This window comes from Hoplias malabaricus, chromosome Y (genome assembly GCF_029633855.1).
Source record: "Hoplias malabaricus isolate fHopMal1 chromosome Y, fHopMal1.hap1, whole genome shotgun sequence".
NCBI lineage: Eukaryota > Metazoa > Chordata > Actinopteri > Characiformes > Erythrinidae > Hoplias > Hoplias malabaricus.
In genome coordinates this window covers 73,209,480-73,229,692 of record NC_089820.1, presented here as the reverse complement: position 1 = coordinate 73,229,692, position 20,213 = coordinate 73,209,480, and the positions used below count along the sequence as shown (strand labels likewise).

The window sequence follows — 20,213 nt, the reverse complement described above, 5'->3', positions numbered from 1 at the left end:
CAACTCCTCACAGACAGTCACCCGGAGCGGGACTCGAATCTACAACCTCCAAGTCCCTGGAGCTGTGTGACTGTGACATTACCTGCTGCACCACCGTGCTGCCCCTAGTTGCATTTAATGCCAAGAAATTTCATAAAGTATAAGATATTTTTGTCCTAGTGCTCCATTTCTGATGCTAAAAAGTATGTTCTTTTTAACATATAAGTCTTTTGAAATCCAAACACAATTCAAATAGAACACGTTTTTTAGCATAGTCATTCTGTGACACTAAAGGAATTATTATATTAGTAAAATTATTATAATGATTATTATTATTATTATTAATAAGTATTATTATTATTATTATACATAAAAAAATTCTGTGATACTACAAATGAGATTTTTCTAGCATAAAATTGAATTCTCGTTCTGTCTGATGTTTATCATCAGTGGATAACATTGTAAAAAAAAACGTTTTTTAAATTGTTAGAATTTTTTAATTTTAGCAATAACAAAGAACACATAGTTACCTGGAGGTGCAGAAAAAATTTGAATAAAAAAAGAAAAAAAGCATGTAAAATCCATTACAAACACAAAATTATATTATTTAGATTTAAAATAAAATATGCTTTTGTCATAATACAGTACAATCAAATTTAGACTCTGCACACACACACATATGAGTTGCAGTTGGGGTCTTGCTCAAGGGCACTTCAGCCATGGATGGAGGAGTAGTGCTGTTCCTTCATTCCCCCTGCCCCCTATTTCCTGCAGGTCCAGGGCACCATTCATGTGACCTTTCTGTGCTAAACTCAATACTCTAGCATTGAGTCCATGACTGACTATGATTGAGTTTTGTGTCCAGTAGATGTCAATAAGAGGAATTTAAAAAACTTGTAGCTTTATTTTATCTCGAGTTTGAATTTTATTATTTCCCTTTCTCTGTTTTCTGTTTAGTTATTTGTGGTTTTTATCACTGTTTCTCATGTTTGCCCTGTGTGTGTGTGTCTGTCTCTCTCTCGCTTGTCCTCTCCTCAACTGACCGCTGGAGCCCAACAATGAGCTCTTTCAGTCCACTGTCTCTCTCTCCCACTTCTACAGAATAATACTACCACCCCAGCCATGCTCCTGAGGCCTGTGGGCGGAGCCAACTGACACAGGAGCCAATAGGAAGAGCCTGAGTGGGCGTGTCAAGGAGGCTAAAAAGCAGGGTGTGGTCAGAAACTGGTGGGTGTAGTCTCAATACTAACTGAAGCTCATTCTCTAGTGTTCAAGTTTAAAGTGTGAATAAGAAAAGTCAGGCAGTCTCTGGCCTGTCACTGCACACTGCAGCAGCTCTGCATTAGGATTGGACATTTAGGAGGGATTCACACAGCAGTGAGAGACTGGACAAAGCCCAGATCATAGAGTTTATCTCCCTTTAGCCTGGGGTGGGCCATCCACTCCTTTTGGAAGACAGTTTTGGATATTTTGAGAGAGTTTTAGAAGCTGGAGGGGCTCAGACAGTGAAGGAACCAGCTCTGGGCCTGAGGATCAACGCAACAGGTGAAAAAGCTTCTGAGAAATGTGACATTCTTTTATTTGTCTGTTTTCCGGTGTCAGTGTTTATGTGTGAGCTTTTCAGGCACTTGTTAAAGCAGGCTTTTAGAGCTCTGCCACCTTACGAGAGTTTAAGGTCGAAAATCTAAAGCTAAAGCTGTATTTCTTTCTGTTTTTCCTTTGTTGTTCTACTGCTTATCTGAGCTTTAATCTGTAGTTTTTCTATCATCTCTACCATCCTCTCTCTCTCTCTCTTTGTGATACTTCTACACATTTCACCTCACCAGTCTGACTGGCTTTGCTCTTAGTCATGATTCAATTTCATGGTCTAAAACCTAGGTTTAATCTCTAGATTTATGCTCAGGGTTTAAACTTCTGTCTAGACTCACAATTTAAGGCTTTGGGTTTAGTCATGGTCTACACAGCATTTTAAATAGTGATATTTTTTTCCCACTGAAAGGAGAGAACCCAGCCTCTGTATTTAAGCCCAGGGTTTAAATTAATGGTTTAAATTTAGGATATAATCTGATGGTATCAGCTTCAGGGTTAAGTTTATTGGCAGTGATTTACATTTACTTCACTTCAAAGTTTATGAGGGAGGCCTGAGATGGTTATTCTGGAGCCAAACCATAGAAGTACCTTTTTGTATAGGGGCACCATTATTTTGAAGTGTGTAGGTCAGGGCACCACTGATCTATCACCACACTAAATGGACATGCTTCCTTGAAGCACATTTGACACCCTTAAAACCAGGACTGTGATTTTGAACAACCATCTAAAGGCCTAAAAATGTGTTAAAATGATGTGTGTGGAGTTGAGGGTCACATTTCTGTCTCGTGTAATTTTGATTTTCCCCCCCTCTGCTCACCTCTGACCCACATGGTATGATGTAGTGGCAGTGCTATGTGGTTTTGTCAGCAGCAGGGTGTCCTGTTTAACATGTTTTAATGGATAAGCTGAGTCCTCACACATGGTTTTGGGATGGCCTCACGCCCTGTGACTAAGCACTCAAGACACACAAGGCTTTCAGCATCACTGAGTAACTTCAGTATCCAAGACAAGGCTTAATCCCTGTATTTAAAAACCATCCCTTTACCACTTAAAGTTAAAGTTAAAACCCAGAGAGAAATTTCTGGGTCTGAACTTGGAGTTTAAAGCCCTGGATCTAAACCTGGCTCTTAAAGCCTTGGGTCTGAGCCTGGAGCTAAAGGTCCTGAACTCAAGGGCATTAATCAGGAGTGTGCTCCTCTTTTACTGCTTTGAAAGCTAGATATACGGGTGCTCTAGATATACAGGTGCTGGTCATAAAATTAGAATATCATGAAAAAGTTTATTTATTTTAGTTGATTTATTAATTCCATTCAAAATGTGAAACTTATATACTCATTCATTACACACAGACTGATATATTTCAAGTGTTTATTTCTTTTAATTTGATGATTATAACTGACAACTAATGAAAATCCCAAATTCAGTATCTCAAATAATTAGAATATTACTTAAGACCAATACAAAAAAGTATTTTTAGAAATGCTGGCCAAATTAAAAGTGTGAACATGTACAGCACTCAATACTTAGTTGGGGCTCCTTTTGCCTGAATTAGTGCAGCAATGGGGCGTGGCATGGAGTCGATCTATCTGTGGCAATGCCCAGGTGTTATGAGAGCCCAGGTTGCTCTGATAGTGGCCTTCAGCTCTTCTGCATTGTTGAGTCTGGTGTATTGCATCTTCCTCTTCACAATACCCAGTAGATTTTCTACGGGGTTAAGGTGAGGTGAGTTTGCTGGCCAATTAAGAACAGGGATACCATGGTCCTTAAACCAGGTACTGGTAGCTTTGTCACTGTGTGCCAATGTGCCAAGTTCTGTTGGAAAATGAAATCTGCATCTCCATAAAGTTGGTCAGCAGCAGGAAGCATGAAGTGCTCTAAAACATCCTGGTAGACAGCTGCTTTGACCTTGGACCTCAGAAAACACAGTGGACCAACACCAGCAGATGACATGGCACCCCAAACCATCACTGACTGTGGAAACTTTACACTGGACCTCAAGCAACATGGATTCTGTGCTTCTCTCTTCCTCCAGACTCTGGGACCTTGATTACCAAAGGAAATGCAAAATTGACTTTCATCAGAAAACATAACTTTGGACCACTTAGCAGCAGTCCAGTCCTTTTTGTCTTTAGCCCAGGTGAGATGCTTCTGACACTGTCTCTTGTTCAAGAGTGGCTGGAGACAAGGAATGCGACAGCTGAAAGACATGTTTTGGATACGTCTGTGTGTGGGGGTTCTTGAAGCACCAACTCCAGTTGCAGTCCAGTCTTTGTGAATCTCCCCCACATTTTTGAATGGGTTTTGTTTCACAATCCTCTCCAGGGTGTGGTTATCCCTATTGCTTTTACACTTTTTTTTCTACCACATCTTTTCCTTCCCTTCACCTCTCTATTAATGTGCTTGGACACAGCTCTGTGAACAGCCAGCCTCTTTTGCAATGACTTTTGTGTCTTTCCCTGCTTGTGTACGGTGTCAATGGTCGTCTTTTGGACAACTGTCCATTCAGCAGTCTTCCCCATGATTGTGTAACCTACAGAACTAGACTGAGAGACCATTTAAAGCCTTTGCATGTGTTCTGAGTTATTTAGCCGATTACAGTGTGGCACCAGGTGTCTTCAATATTGAACCTTTTCACAATGTTCAGTTTTCGGAGATACTGAATTTGGCATAATGTGTGAGTGTGTGTGTGTTGCCCTGTGAAGGACTGGCGCCCCCTCCAGGGTGTATTCCTACCTTGTGCCCAATGATTCCAGGTAGGCTCTGGACCCACCGCGACCCTGAACTGGATAAGCGGTTACAGAAAATGAATGAATGAATTAATTTTAATTAGTTGTCAGTTATAATCATCAAATACAAAGAACACTTGAAATATATCAGTCTGTGTGTAATGAATGAGTATAATATACAAGTTTCACTTTTTGAATGGAATTGCTGAAATTTATCAACTTTTTCATGATATTCTAATTTTATGACCAGAACCTGTAAGCGTGTTGTGGTTGATTTGTAGAATTTCTTTCCAGTTTTGGTGAATGGAACCAGGTGTATTAATATCTATAACACAGATAAAGATGATGATGATAAAGAATAGTGAGAATCCATTTGATGACTGAGTATAATCACTTTCTGTGAGATGCATTTAGAGGCAAATATCTTGTTCCATTCACCACCACTGTGCACAATTCTCATTATTAAGTTTCTCTAGAAATGAAAATAACCATAAAGTTTTTAAGTTTTGCATTAGCTTGAGTGTTTTATCTCTCTCTCTCTCTCTCTCTAGCTTTTCAGTATTATCCTCTGCACCTGGCCAGGTGTTTCCTGTTTACTTTAATGTTTCACTGTCAGTGTTTACTCAGACATGCTGCTGTGTCCCCGATAAAATAAATCCACATCAGCCACTAAGCAGCTATAATCTGTTCACTATACACGCAGCTCTAACACATGTCCATCTGCTCTTCTGCAGGTTTATTGGCCGTCTGAACTGAAAGAAGGAAGGATGGGGGAGGTTATATCCAACATCATTGAGTTTTATGACTATCTCATCAAAAGAACAGGTGAGTGCACTGTCACAGTCCCTCCCTCTGTATCATGAACACCGCTTACAAGACACTTTCTCATAAACTAGGTCAATTTATGTGACTGTTCAGTTATTTTCAAGATCATGTCCACTGCCCTTGTTACTTACATCACCACTGAGGTTACACTGGAGTTCCATATTAGTATTTAAAACAAAAACTGGACAATGAATGGAAGAAAATTGTCTACAATTGAGTAGATGTATAAATGTAAAGGTATTTTCAAAAAATGTTATGTGAACATATTGTCGCTGTGAACATGTAACTCCATGTTTGTGGATGTTTAGTTTACTACGCCATTTCAACAAAGCAGCTGTCCTTCAAACTGTGTGAAAATTTCACAATGAATCGACCAATAGAAATGCTTCAAAGTTACTTGGAATAAAGTCATTTTATATTGACTTCTGCTGAAAGTTAAGAAGGTTTTTTTTTCACAGCGAGGATATGTTGAGTACAGAATGCACTGTTTCTAGTAAAGTGGCCAAATTATGGACAGGGTGTTTCCGATAAAGGGGCCAGTCAGTGGTCAAAGGCTGAAAGTGGCCACTGTATAAAAAAAATTAAAAAATAGACTGTTAAAAAATTAGACTGTTTCTAATAATGTGTCCAGAGTATAGGATTATAAATATATTGGTAGATAAAGCCAGACTCTAGAAGAAAAGGCCAGAGTATGAGGGCCCAAATGTTTACAATAAAGTGGCCTGAGTAGACACACTATCAGTGTATAAATAATGTTTGTTTTAAAAATAGAACAACTTAATATTTTTCCAGTAAAATGGCTGGTAAATTTTGAAAATGGTGATTGTTGAAGGCAAAAGTGTTTCTAAGGAAGTGGCCACAAGTGAAGCTTTTCCTAATGAAGTGGTCGGTGAATGTATTGAAGGAGTGTTTGTGTGTTTTTTCAGACCACAGGGTTCGGGGATACCCGTTAATGCAGAGTCCGATCCAGATGACTCTGATTCTGATTGGTTACGTGGTTTTAGTGCTGTATGTTGGGCCTCGGTATATGGCCAGTCGGAAACCGTACAACCTCCACTCCATTATGGTCATTTACAACTTCTGCATGGTGTTCTTTAATGCCTACATCGTTTATGAGGTGAGTTATTCTACTGCTTTTGGTAATATTCAGTGCTTTGTTTAATGCTCAGGTTTTATCAGATAATACAGACTAAACAAATCCTAATAATGATATAATAATAATTTAATATTTTCAGACAAAATGTCCTGAATTGGAGGGGCATTAATCAGGAGATGCTGTGACAGTCTCTACTTTTTTGGGAAAATGTTATACTAGATATAAGTGCTTTTCTGTGATGATTTGATGGCATTCAGCCTCGTAAGCCCCAGTGAGGTCAGGTTTTGGAGAATTAGATGTGGATCACAAACACCACTCCAACTCATCCCAGAAAACACAGTTCCACTGCTCCACAGCCCAATGCTGGGGTCTTTATACCTTTCTAGGCTGTGCTTAGCATTGAGCATGGTGTTCTTTTAACCTCTTGTGCAGCTGCTCCTGAGTGTCTCTTTTAGTTTAATACTTTTCCACATTGATGATGCACATTGTGTCTCATCGTACATGTTGTCTAAACTTTTGAAAATGTCTTGAAAAAGGATGGTTTAGTGAAATTTGAATTGACGTCAGCTTTAATGTTGCCTGTGTTTCTCCCTCTGTTCTTCAGTTTCTGATGTCTGGTTGGGGAACAACATATACCTGGAGATGTGACCTCATTGACCCATCCAGCAGCCCACAAGCTCTCAGAGTAAGCAGTGTCTGTGTTCTGCTATTGTTATTGTCTGTTTCTAGCAGGGGTTCTCAAATATTTTCCCACATCAACACCTTTTTTTGGGGGGAACATACAAGCCCTGCAGTCATGAGAGGATCTGCAGAAGAGAAACATCTACAGCCAATCATAAATGTACAATTACTGGTCATTGTGTAACGAAATGTGGCAGTGAACAGGCACACACCAGTGCACTAGAGGCAGTGAACAAACACCAGGAACACCAGGAGCAGTTGAGGGTTTGGTGCCACTTTCAAGGCCCCTCATCCGTGGATGTTGAGGGAGGAGACAGTGATGTTCCTTCACTCCCACCACCCCAATCCTCCTACTGGTCATGGGGATGGAACAAGCAAACCTCCAGCCCCGTTTCCACAAGTTGTCAGACACAAGCTCCCAATTTAGGAACCGTCCACAGATGACTCCTCCCACAATATCCAGCGGCACCAATCAGACACAAGCTCCCAGTTTTAGGTAGTGTTCTCTTCAGAATCAAAACCCTGATGCCTACCTACAAAGGCCAAAATAGACCTGTCCCTCTGTATATAATGGCTATGGTCAAAACCCAGTCTTGGTTTGACATGGTTTGACCCAACATATTTCAGGATGCACAGAACAGAAGAGAGGCATCCAGGCTTTTTATTTTCTGTCCTCGCTCCTAAGTGGCGGAGTGAACTCCTGTCTGTCTGAACAGTAGTCACTTGCTGTCATCAAACAGAGGCTGAAGACCCATTTCTTTCAAGAGTACTTAAATCAGCTCTGATCATATGCTTATTAAAGGCTTATGATTGAACCCATGTCTTACTTTTTTTGACATTCAGACAGACTGTAGTATGTGAGCATTGAGTGTCTGAGTACCCATAGTGACTTTTGTACTTGGCAGCATCTGGATTTGAGGTATCTTTTGAATTCCAGTTGATACAAACAAGATTAGGACATTTTCATAGTAGATGAGTGAGAATATTTGTAATTCACTCGGGATAAATGCCATGAATGTATATGTAGGAACCATCATTTGCTGACTCCTGTAACCTCTGTCAGTTTCTAAACTATAACCGATACAGATTGGTCCACACAAACTCTTCTGTTAATGGAGTACAGAGCATGTGCACAGTGGGAACCAGCAGTGCCCTCTAGAGCTGACTTCTGTCTCTCACTGGTGGAGAAATGGGTGGAGACAGTGGGTTTAGTGATGGATGATGATTGGTTGGTGCATCATCTAATCACATGCATCATGGCATGGAAGTGATTGTCATGAAATGTAGTAATGCTGCATGTTTTTGTTTCTGCAGATGGTCAGGGCGGCATACATGTTCTACTTTTCAAAATACATTGAACTTCTGGACACTGTAAGAATCTTTTGTTCTCTGTTTATTTATTTATTTATTTTATAAGAATATACACTTCATACTGTTAACATTTCCACATTGTGTGGGATAGGAGCGCAGCTCCTTCACTTTCTGGAAATCTGCATAACTTGCTTCATTTTTACCTTTAAATGACTTTGTGTACATATTATGGCTGTTAAAGATAAAATATTCTGATATTTTACAGTATTTTTTTCTGTATACTGTATATAAGTGCATTTCTGAAGTTGTAAAACATTTTGTCTGTGGCTTCTGCAAAACCAAAATTATTTCCTTTTAATTTCTTATGCTGATGGATAAGCAGTTACTGACTATGAATGAATGAATTCTTATGCTGACAGAGTATCCATAATGTGATAGGGAAAGTCGGCCTGTGGAGGGAATAACTGTACTGTAAAAAAGATACAACTATTTAAAAGCCCCAAAAATACATCTACTCTAGATGTGGACTTTAGAAGACACCACAATGAGTCTGTGGACAAAGGCCAATAAGAGAGAGACAAATTAATGTGGGGGACTTTTTTTTTTCTCTTCTTGTGTATACTAGTTGTATAGAGCTAATTTGCTGAGTGTAAGGTTGCTGTTTGTGTTGTTGTTGTTGTTATAACATAAACCAAATAGGAGAGAGCCATGCAGATGTTACCAGCTTACTGTTTATTGTTATGTCCCCCTAGGTGTTTTTCGTTTTGAGAAAGAAGCACAGCCAGGTGACGTTTCTGCACATTTTTCATCACTCCTTCATGCCCTGGTCGTGGTGGTGGGGCATCACTCTCACTCCAGGTAAGTCCTCCCTCACTCATTATCATGCTCACCCTGTCACTCACACCTGTGGATTGTTTCAAACACTCACCCAGTCACTCAAACACTCAGTGACCTGACCTACAGACTTATCTCTTTCAAATGAACTTGAAGTTGAGTTTTGCTAAATCGGTGTCATTTCCTTTGCATTAAAACTGTCTGTCCCCATTAAACCATAACAAATGCATTATGCTGTCACCAGAGCAGAGGACGAGATTCTCTCTCACACACACACACACACACACACACACTGTTCGGTCATCACTTACTGGACCTGAGAGTGGACGGAGGAAAAGAGAGGACGATGTAACCCTGTATTATATAGCGTTGAATATGTCAATAATAAAGTGACACTGCAGCAGAAAATCAAATGTGTTTTGTCTGATTCATACAACGTCTAGAGCAGCCTTGTATGGAGGGTTTTTTGTGACAATATTATATAATTAAATGAATAAATAAATAATGAATTAAAAACAGAGTTAATTAAATGTTTCATTATGCTGTTGGCTAACGCTAGGATCATTGCCTACCTATAGCTAGCACTAACTCCAGGCAGGAAATATGAATCTAACGTACGTGATCAATCTAGCCAATCAATCTGTCCAGATTGGAGTTAGGCCCGCCCACTGACGAATGATGGGTTATGTTGACAGATTTAATTATTTCATGGTGCAGGGTGCATAAAATAAATATATAAATAGTTAATTAAATGGTTTGTATAATGCAATTAAAAAATATATATTTCTAAATAAATCACATACAATTATTTAAGCTTTTATTTCAAATGTAAATTATTTAATGAATTAATTCTCCTTTTAAATTAATTATTTCTTTATTCATTTAATTATATAATATTGTCACAAAAAACCCTCCATAGCCTTGGGCTAATTCTGTTCCTCTGAAAATAACGTCAAGATCTCAGGATAAAAACTAAAGCAGTTTTCTCATGATTTCTTCCAAAATCTCAAAGTAAATGTTTTCTTGTTATTTTAAAATGAAATTCAAATTTTTTTTCAGTTTTCTTCAAATGAAAAAAAAATGGTATCTGACGATCGCAACTAAAATTTCTCATGAACCAATAAAGACAAAGTTTGTTCTCTGACGATCACTGCATAGTTTCCTTGTGATCTCCCAATATGAACACTTTATTTCAACAGAACTTTGTCTTGGTCTGTTACATATAAACATGGCCCTAGTTTGAAGGAATAGCTTTAAATAACGGCTCTGTTTCTTTAATGTGTTTAATGTTAATGGGGTCTCTCTCTCTCTCTCTCTCTCTCTCTCTCTCTCTCTCTCTCTTATTTGTGTATTGCAGAGGGAGGAATGGGTTCTTTCCATGCGATGGTGAATGCAACGGTTCATGTGATCATGTACACATACTACGGCCTCTCAGCGGCCGGACCTCGCTTCCAGAAGTTTCTCTGGTGGAAGAAATACATGACGGCAATCCAACTGGTCAGTACCTGTTTCTTTACAACAATAGCTCTCTAAAAAAGAAAACAACCCATAAAACATTAAAGCCATTTCGTCACAGTTACCTCACGGTTGAAAGCCAATCAGATACAACACATGTTCTCCCTTAATTTGTCACTGGAGCTACAAAGCTACACAGTTGTGCCTTTATGGCTCTCAACTTCTGTGAAAAGTGCAGGCTTTAGATGCCAGGGCAGGTTTGCATTAATGTCAATAGACAGAGTAGACATGGAGATATCAAATTATATCATAATTGATAAATTGACAGCATATATTATTTTTCAGTCTTCATAAAATGTGTGCATGAGGCTGATGTTGCATTTATTTTCTTATTGAGAAAAATGGATAAGAGAATCTGGGGGAGCAGGCACATAATGTTGGTGAATAGAACCAAGCATCTCCACACCTACAACACAAACCCAGCATTTTTCTCCCTCCCCACTGTCTAAAGAGCTTAAAAAGTGGTGATGTTGATGATGGAAAAAGTGTCGGCTCTTAACTGTTTTAATTGTCTTATTAAAAACATCATTCTTTAGAATGACGTCTAGTTCCATTCACCACCACTGTGTCAGAAAAATGAATCTGAGCCTTAATTAATTTGTGTGTCTCTTATTGGCCTCTGTCCACAGACTCAGTTCATTGTGGTGTCCGTCCACATCTCTCAGTATTATTTCATGGAGAAGTGCGACTACCAGGTGCCCATCTTCATCCACTTGATCTGGATCTACGGCATGTTCTTCTTCGTGCTCTTCTCCAACTTCTGGATCCAGGCTTACGTGAAGGGGAAGAGGCTCCCAGTCTCAAACGAGGAGAAAGCCAAGCAGAACGGCTTCACTAACGGAGAGGTGGTGGTCGTAGCCAACGGGAAATCCCTGGAAAATGGCTCTGTCCACTACAGCAATGGATTTGCTCAGAATGGGAAAGTGAAGGAGGTCTGAATAAGGCTTGGGACCATTTAAAAAACGTTAAAAGAAAAAAAAAAGAAAAAGAAAAAAAAAGCACTCAGAAGACTCAGTCACACGTTCACAAGCAGAACATCCTGTTCCTTATTGATGTGGACATGTCACTTGATCAGATCTTTGTTTTTGCAGCGAAATCTGATATTTCTCATTATGAGAGTGTTGTAAGAATATTATAAGAGTATTCACCTATTTCTGGATGCGTATCTTGTGCTTATGTGTCATTTTATGCAGTCAAAGTGTCTTTTACCCACTATATTGACCATAAACTGGTTCATTTGGGGACTACAACTGGTAGATGAGTCTTTCTCTGGATAAAATGACATTAAACTAATAAAATGTCCAGAAAGAGGTGAATAATATCAGAATCATCTTAGGATGAAGAAAGAGAGATATCCACTTGATTTAAGATTTTTTTTTTTTTAAACCTGCTCAGAGATCATTATTCGCAGTTTGTTGTGTGATTGCACGGGAGATGACGAAGGCACACACCATGCGGCGATCACTTCTTTATCTTTGTATTTATTGACGCTCTGGTTTTCCGACAGTCTGACTGGGGAGCACAACACATGATGAGAAGATTTCTGCTGATTTCACTGAAGTTGTTCTGGAGCATGGCTTGGTGCGCTGTAAAAATGATCTGTTCTGAAGTGAAAATGTCTTAAATATGTACTTCATCTCTGATATTCCTGGTGCTGAGAATGCTGTAAGAATGTTCTAAAGTTATTCACCTGTTTGTGAAGAGTTTTACTTGTTTAAAGTGATGTTATGCAGTGGAAGTGTCTAATACGTTTGGCAAATTTATTATTCCCCCATTTTAGGGAATAAGACTTTTTACACTGGTTCAAAGGAACTTAAACGAGCACAAAACATCTGAAATTAGGTGAAATAACTCTATAACATTCTTCCAAATCTCTCAGAATCAGAAATATCAGACACACTGACAAGATTTAAGTGGATTTTACTTGCTAAAGATTATTAATGTATTACAGTAAAAGCCTGTCTGTTATCAGACCTCCACTCACAGCTTAAAGATGACGCTCCTGATGGCTTGAAAACGGTGTATATTTCCTCACAGAGAGAATTAAATACGACTGTAAATAAATAGTGTTCAAAGTTATTTAGGTGGGATTGATTTGATGACATGTTTTTTTAATGTATGTGTAACTTAAATAAATTTTTTATGTTAAACATGAAGGCGATGCCTGTTTAAAAAGCGTTTGTTGTGAAGCTGTTGCAGTATCACTTTTATAGGAATTGTCTGGGCCTTTGAATTTATTTCAGTCCAAAAAAAAAAAAAAGAGTATGTCCAATAGGAAAAGAGCTGAGGGATTGGCCAGTCCTTAAATTGGGATTTACATCCAGATAACTCCTATATTCTACTTTGTAGAACAACTGAAACACCCCCAGCATCAGACTCTGACCAGGGCAACACTTGGCATTTGTGGACAAAATTGTATGAAACACTCCACAGGTGTGTGAGAGACTGGGTGAGTGTGTGGTGATCTGATTCCAGAGATGCTTCCAGAAACCCTAAAAATTATTGCATTTTCCTTCTAATCCTCTTCTCCATGACCTGGAAAGAAATAGAGACACCGTCTTGATGCATTATGATACTTAAAATCCCCGAAGCATCTTCCAGCCGGGGATGCACCGGAGTACACTACCCAGGAAATCGTTTACAGATTTGAGTGACATCACTGGGTGCTGCCCAGAGAGTACACAAACATGGAGAAGGCTACACACAAATGTAACCCATAATCTTGACTATGCAGCAGGTTTAAGTAGATAAAATAAGGTGTTAAATATTCAGTGACATTCATTCATTGTAACCGCTTATCCAGTTTAGGGTTACGGTGGGTCCAGGGCCTTCCTGGAATCATTGGGTGCAATGTGGCAATATACCCTGGAGGGGGCGCCAGTCCTTCATAAGGCAACACACATTCACAACACTTGAGTCACCAATCAACCTACCAATATGGGAGGAAACCCACACAGACATGGGCAGAACACACCATGCTCCTCACACTCACCCAGAGCAGGACTTGAACCCACAACCTCTGGAGCTGTGTAACTGCAACACTACCTGCTGCACCACCGTGCTGTGATTGGCTTAGGAGTACTAGGAGGACCCTCAATGACCCTGTTTTGTTAAAGGTTTTTTTTTTTTATAATTTATTGTAATAGACAGGACCTCCCCAAGACAAATGTTAATATCTACTTTATTCATTACATAAACATTTAATACAAAAAAATGACACAGAACCCTCCCAAATCAACTAAATCTCAGCAAAACATTACATTTCACTTGTCTGTAATTTTGTAAAATTATGTTATTTTAATTATGTAACTTATGGTACAGTCGGGTTTTAAAAACATTATGAATTTATTAGAAATAATTCACAATCTTTAATTTAAATTGACCACATGTGGACAGCAAACAACCCACTACATCCCAGGGAAAGGGGGAAAAAATAAAATTGAAACAACTTTAGTTCTGAAACACATTTTACATTTTTACATTGATAAAATTAAAGTCCCTGAAAGAACCAAAATATGCTCCACAGAACAGGTTCCCCACATGGAGGCAGCAATGTTTAAAATAAACGTGCATTGAGCTCAGACACTACGTGCCAGTATGAGCTTTTTCCTAAAGTGTATCAATGGAGAAAACACTGCTCCTTTAGCTGCTCTCACAAAAAGCAGGGCTGAGTTCTGAGACCGTGTTAAAGGAGTCTAAACTTAACTTTATTTCAGATTTACAAAAACACATTACTTTGCATAAATTAATCACTGACAAAGGTGCATTAAAACGGTTTTATCTGATGTGCTGCTGAATGAGACTGCTGCTGGGTTTGGGTTTTTTGGTTGGATCCTTTTCAAAACTCTTCCAGAGACGGATAGATTCGTCTGAGCTGATGGATGCCAGTGTGGTACAATCAGGACTCAAGGCCAAGTTCAAGATCCTCCCTTCATGACCTGGGGAGGGGAAAAAAAAAAAAAAAAAAAAAAAAAAAAAAAAAAAACACACACAATTGAGGGTTATGCTTGAATTGTCCTTTAGTAAATCAAAGTGGCTGATGTCTGATACCTTTAATTTTAAACCTGGAGCTACTGTAGTCAACAAGTACTGGAAGTTAATGTAGCATTGTAACTAATGCTGAGCTACAAAGCAAAAGCAGCAACTACAGACACTAAATAGGTCTTGAACTAAGGAACCATGCCTTAGTCTGGTTCTTTTCACCACTACTTTAGGAAATAAATTTGAATGACATGCAAAAGAATCAATCAAGTCTGCCATTTTGGCCTGACATGGCAGTGGCACAGAGCTAATCAAAATTCAACAGGCAGAATCCTGATGGTGGAGCTAACTTAACGCACTGGAAGTGTCAGACATTCAGAGGGCAGACTAAGCAGACACTCATTTCAGAAATCTAAAGCCTGGATGACAACTGAAATTGCATATCTAGCCACTGCTCTTGAACATGACGTTTATCGATTAGAGAGCTCTCCATTCAGCTTGGGCAGTTAAATCCCCACTGCTAACAAAGCTGAAATTAGGTCTGAACCTATAGATTAATCTGTGATGAACAAACTGGTTGCAAAATGGGCTGAATCTGCAGTGTATTCCTGGCTTTAGCGGAAATCTGAAGCCATCAAATTTACTCTAATCCTTTAAAAAAAAAAACAAAGCATTTCAGGCCTCAAAACTCTTACCTGCGAGTTCTCCGACTTTGGTAAGAGAGGGATATTTCCAGATGAATATCTTGTCATGAGAGAAGCCATGACCTGACACCAGCTCTTTGTGGTTTGGTGCAAACACCAGTGATGAGATCTAAAAGATTAAGTAAATATTAGTGGGTTTCAGATTTGTAGCATGCTCATGTTTCTATCTCAGGTGTGTTGGTTTGACCCCGACCTGAGATTGCGTGTCCCAGGCGCTGATGCACGAGCCACTGTTGACGTTCCAGATGCGAATGTGTCGGTCACTCATTCCTCCTCCAGACGCAAGAATATTGGACTGCCATTGACACCAGGCCAAGGCCTGGACAGAGCAAAGGTTTCAATACATACATCACGAAAATAGCCAAACTGCTACACACCAATAGCTGACATTTTGCAACCTTACATTATATAAAATATATTGTTAGTACTTAATGTATATTAATATTTAAATTAATTTAAAAAATAGAAAAAGCACAACAGCCCTCCTGTGACGCAGTCACTAAATATGACTTTATCCTTGAAGGCCAAGAATGATTAAACCTTCCTATATTTGGCCTATAAAACACCACTAGTTGGAACTAGTTCCAACACATGAAAGTCATTTAGATTTCCATTAGGATTGTGGAATAAAAACCACCATAGATCTGACTTGTATCACTCACTGCCTTAAATTCAGAACCTGCTCCACAAAGGGACGTTCAGAGCTTTTCAGCCCACTCGGACAAAACTGGCTTGTTACTCAGTAAGGAAATGCACCACACGGAGATCCATTTCATTCTTGCAATAAACATGCCCTCACCTTTACTGCTCCTTCGTGTTCAGCAAACCTGTGCACTGGATTGCTTGCTCCCTGAACACCTGACCAGACGTTGACAGTGTTATCATTTCCACCGCTGGCCAGGAAGCGTCCGTCTGGAGACCAGGTGAGTCCACACACCTCCTGAGCGTGTCCCCTCAGAGTGCTCACATGATGGTCAGCAACTCTGACGTCATGGTGGTGGATCAGACCTGACCGGCAACCACTGTCACAGCAGAGACATAATATTAAATTGACTGGGCAGCCGTGGCCCAAATGGTTAATAGGGTTTAGAAGTGAAAGCTGTTGTGAAGAGCATAGCCCTCCTCCCCTAAATCCATGGCTCAGATGCACTTGAGCAAATGCAACTGAACCGACAACTGCTCGCCAGGCGGCAGGATGGCTTCCCATCACTTGGTGTGTTCACAGCCCCTAGGGCACTAGTGTATTCACTGCCACAGATGGGTTAAATGCAAAAGATGTATTTTGTTTTATGTTGAACAATGACAGTTCTACATTCACATTAAATTTTCAAATTCTTCTGTAAATTACCTGTATGCAAGTCCCTGAGCAACATTTTAATGAGCAACACCAGGAAAACGCCAAACAAATTAAGCCCTACCACTGGTTTGCTTAGGGTTGAAGCTGTCTGGATTTATTTAGGGGGGGGGGCTAGGTTGAGAATCATAAGAGGTTGGGATAAAATTAAATGGGATTCACCCTTAGCGTGATGTTAAACACCTGTGACAGCATTAAAATCAGAAGCAAATTCAACACTACAGAGGAGCAGATGTCTGTTTTTCTGTACTTTGTGGACGACTGCCCTCTAGCGTACAACTTTATGCACACGTGTAGCCATGTATTAAAGTGTGCTTTCAGACATCTTTAGAGTGAGGTGGACTGCATTTACCTGGACAGTATGTGATCATTCCAGCTCAAGCAGCCAACTCTGGCTCTGTGTCCTTCCATACGTCGCAAACGCTTCTGACTAACAACGTCCCACAGCTAGAAAGAAGGCAAAAACTAAGCCATTATTTGATCATTTTTTCCCTAACATTCTCTTTTGCTTAAGTGTTAGGGACCATCACACAACATGGGTCAGTGGAGAAATTGATGGATTGCTTGGTTTAAATGAGTGCGTGAGCATGCTTGCTCTATCAAAATAAGAATCAAGAATAAAGGGCAGAACGTGCAGGTTAGCTACCTCTACTATGCAGTCGCTTGTTCCGATGGCCAGGAAGCTTCCGTCTTTGCTCCAGGAGAGGGAGCTAATGTAACCATTTTCATCCTCCATCTGCTTCAGCAGAAGAATATCTCCCTGAACAGCATCCCACACGTAAACGTTTCCTGAGAGCGCCACAGCGAGCATGTTCTCCCTTCCCCAGTCCATCAGGTTCAGGTCTGCAACAAAAAGCTGAGAATCAGCATAAACCTGATATAGTATTGTTAATAAATTATAATATTAGTTATTGCCAACTTACAGAAATCATTCCTGAGCGCCGGAGCGTCCAGAATCCTCTCTGGAACGGAGGAAATGTAGCGGCTCTTGACAGAAACGGGTGTGGAGACTTGGCTGTAGAGCACTTTAAGGTTGTTCTGGTAACCTGTGGGAGGTGAGGGGACCCATTTATTTTATGGAACTCAAACACTCGGTTACATCATGTAGTGTGATGACTAAGGCTTGCATGTCACAGGTCTAGCCCCTACTCTGCTCACAGTTACTAAAGCTGATTCCAGGTACCAGGCCCAAATTTACCTAATAGAAAAACAACAAAGCTGATCTCACCCTCAGGAGCGTTGAGTGGCTTTCCTCCTAAATGCAGGATCTTTGCCTCCTCCAGATCGTATCCATTTAGTGTCACTGACCAAGCCTTCTGATTGGCTTGCTGTGGTTATAGGAAAAATATATGCATCACTGACAGTTCTGATATCTGAACAGAAGGTTTATAAAGTGTTAGCTCTAGTGAAGATCTTACTGAAGGCTCTGAAGTGTTCTCCTCAGCAGGCTCATTCTCTTTAGAGAGAAGAAAACTTGCTACGTCCATCTGTTTAGCATTTCTCACTGGAATGAAGCGATCTCCTCCTGCCTTCGAGGGAGTGTTCTGGGTCTTACCATTTTTCCCTGTTTAAAAAGTCAAACACAGGAAAAAATAAAAAATTCAGTACAGGGCATAAACACTAAACATTCTTAACATTTAAAGCAACAGTAGGTAAGACTTTGATGATGCATTTAAGATAAAAATGCTACCTACGGTTGTTTTAAAAGACATTAAATATTTATCAACCTATATGGCACAGCTCAGCCTTATGCCCACTCTACTTTGGGTCAAGATGTTCAGACCAGCTGCTTTTAACTGTTCCTCCCAGCTGAGGTTAAAAATGTGATTGACACTTTTCAGTGACAATGCCCAAATTACAGGCCATCTTAGCGATGAAAAAAAGAAACTAAATAAAATTGCTTTTTGTGTAAACATTTTTAAAAGCATTTCATAAATCCTCTGTACCTGGAGTTTTGCTGGGGGTTTTGGATATGCTCAGGGAGCGATTGTTGCTCTTGTTTGGAGACAGAGATCCTGAGGATGTTGAAGTTGAAATGCTGGCCTTCCTCTGCCATCTAGCCATCGGAGCGTTGGTTATGGGCATGTCCAGCTTCAGGACACTGTGGATGTCACTCTCAAACCCAAAATGTGACATGGTAAGCTGAAAGAAGAAAAGGAATAAACAATCATATAAACCACTATACGCAAGTTGATTCATTAACGTCCCATGTGCTAAAACAAATAAACTCCATTATCCAGTTTTGATCTCGTATTTTCCTTATATTTAGTTCTGTGTTTTGTGATTTTATGCCTCAGAAACTATCCTCCAATCTTCAATTGTCCCTTAAGATTAAGGAGGCCTTCTAAAGATGAGATACAATGTGTTCTGTGCTGACTGGACGCCCTGGATTGCACCTCATTCAAAAACAACTCAAGCTGAAACACTTTATATGCAGAATCTTAGCAAGGCACCCTGCTGCAACAGTATAAAACCTAAATATATTAATCAAACTCTTAGCATTAAATGTGGTTTTGAGCGATAAAACATCAGAATACACAAGAAAGTAAAAACATTAGCTAACCTATATTACAACTATTTTGCCATATTTACGTTACACTATACTATCTTTGTCTTTTAAGCAAAAAGAATCTGCATAGACTTTGCGGATTTTTCTTCATATAGCAGTTACTTAACTGCAAATCCACCTTAAACTCTCACTTAAGCTATGTCTTAAACGCCTGTGTTAATTCAAATTTACAACCAATATAGAAAACTTTAGCTCTCTCTGGTTAGAAGTTACAGCAGTATTTCTAGGTCAAATAATCCTCCAAACAGCCCCGAGCTTACTTAACTGCCAAAATCTCTCATACCCAGGCGCCTGAAAAGGACTTTTTAAAACCTGAAAAAAAAACTTCCACTGTAGCGCTAAATAACTTACCCGAAACTCCGACCCTCGCTTAGATTAAGCACAGTGACCTCAGTTCAACAGCAGACGTTAATAAAACCCGTTTATTTCTCTCCGCCTTACTCTAAAATCAGTTTATAATCGGTTAAAATCAGCTCTCGTTCAGATATCTCTCTTCAACGGTCCAGTATAAACTTAGCTCCACAGCCCTCTCCCATTTTAAATGCCTGAACCGGCCACCCTCATTGGTCAATTCAAATACTTATTTTTCCAGTTTCTATGACAACCACACATAATTCCCGAATCTGATTGGAAGAGTCAGAGCTTTAGAGCAATGACGCCGGCGCCGACCTTTCTTTACCAGCGGAGTTTGGCATCCTCTAGTGGTCACGGTTAAAATTTAGCCATAAAGGGACTTTTATGTAAAATAGAAAATAATACAATTCTTGTTGTTTTGGAGTGTAATTTGGGGCAAATTTAAAACTGGTTTCTTATCGGTTTAGAAAATCAAAGCTAAACGAAATTATAACAAATAGATTGGATTTCTTTCAAATAACGTCACGTAGTAATGTTTCTTTTTTACTTTAAATTTCATTAAATAATGACAAACTGCTACATTTAGTTTAAAACTGTACTATACTGTTTACACCTTGGGCTACATAACTAAATCTAGAAGATTTCAGGGAGTAATTACTCAAAATGAGCAGAGGAAATTTGTAAAATTTAATGC

General features: G+C 39.5%; 2 protein-coding genes across 2 annotated transcripts; one reads left to right on the top strand and one right to left on the bottom strand.

Annotated features, from left to right (window-relative positions):
- Window positions 1-1,232: 1,232 nt before the first annotated feature.
- On the top strand, window positions 1,233-12,753 carry LOC136678136 (very long chain fatty acid elongase 1-like). The gene is made up of 8 exons (XM_066656015.1): window positions 1,233-1,524; window positions 5,030-5,120; window positions 6,047-6,237; window positions 6,821-6,901; window positions 8,212-8,268; window positions 8,961-9,066; window positions 10,400-10,539; window positions 11,187-12,753. The coding sequence occupies exons 2-8, from the start codon at window positions 5,063-5,065 to the stop codon at window positions 11,493-11,495; spliced, it is 942 nt and encodes a 313-aa protein (XP_066512112.1). The 5' UTR covers window positions 1,233-1,524; window positions 5,030-5,062; the 3' UTR covers window positions 11,496-12,753.
- Window positions 12,754-13,804: 1,051 nt separating this feature from the next.
- LOC136679055 (cell division cycle protein 20 homolog) lies at window positions 13,805-19,675 on the bottom strand. Its single transcript, XM_066657332.1, has 11 exons — window positions 19,517-19,675; window positions 18,543-18,738; window positions 18,015-18,160; window positions 17,825-17,924; window positions 17,520-17,642; window positions 17,243-17,439; window positions 16,949-17,043; window positions 16,042-16,264; window positions 15,436-15,561; window positions 15,234-15,351; window positions 13,805-14,495 (listed from the first exon to the last, which is right to left on the bottom strand). Exons 2-11 carry the CDS (start codon window positions 18,730-18,732, stop codon window positions 14,335-14,337), a joined length of 1,479 nt encoding a protein of 492 aa, XP_066513429.1. The 5' UTR covers window positions 18,733-18,738; window positions 19,517-19,675; the 3' UTR covers window positions 13,805-14,334.
- Between the last annotated feature and the right edge of the window lie 538 nt (window positions 19,676-20,213).

Bases quoted from the DNA above. Each gene is read 5' to 3' on its own strand.
- LOC136679055 (XM_066657332.1), bottom strand. From the start codon at position 18,732: ATGTCACATTTTGGGTTTGAGAGTGACATCCACAGTGTCCTGAAGCTG. The intron at 15,562-16,041 runs GTGAGGGCATGT...TGCTCTGTCCAG, and splicing joins AACACGAAGGAGCAGTAAAG to GCCTTGGCCTGGTGTCAATG. The intron at 15,352-15,435 runs GTCGGGGTCAAA...TTAATCTTTTAG, and splicing joins CCTGGGACACGCAATCTCAG to ATCTCATCACTGGTGTTTGC.
- LOC136678136 (XM_066656015.1), top strand. From the start codon at position 5,063: ATGGGGGAGGTTATATCCAACATCATTGAGTTTTATGACTATCTCATC. The intron at 6,238-6,820 runs GTGAGTTATTCT...TCTGTTCTTCAG, and splicing joins ATGCCTACATCGTTTATGAG to TTTCTGATGTCTGGTTGGGG. The intron at 8,269-8,960 runs GTAAGAATCTTT...ATGTCCCCCTAG, and splicing joins ACATTGAACTTCTGGACACT to GTGTTTTTCGTTTTGAGAAA.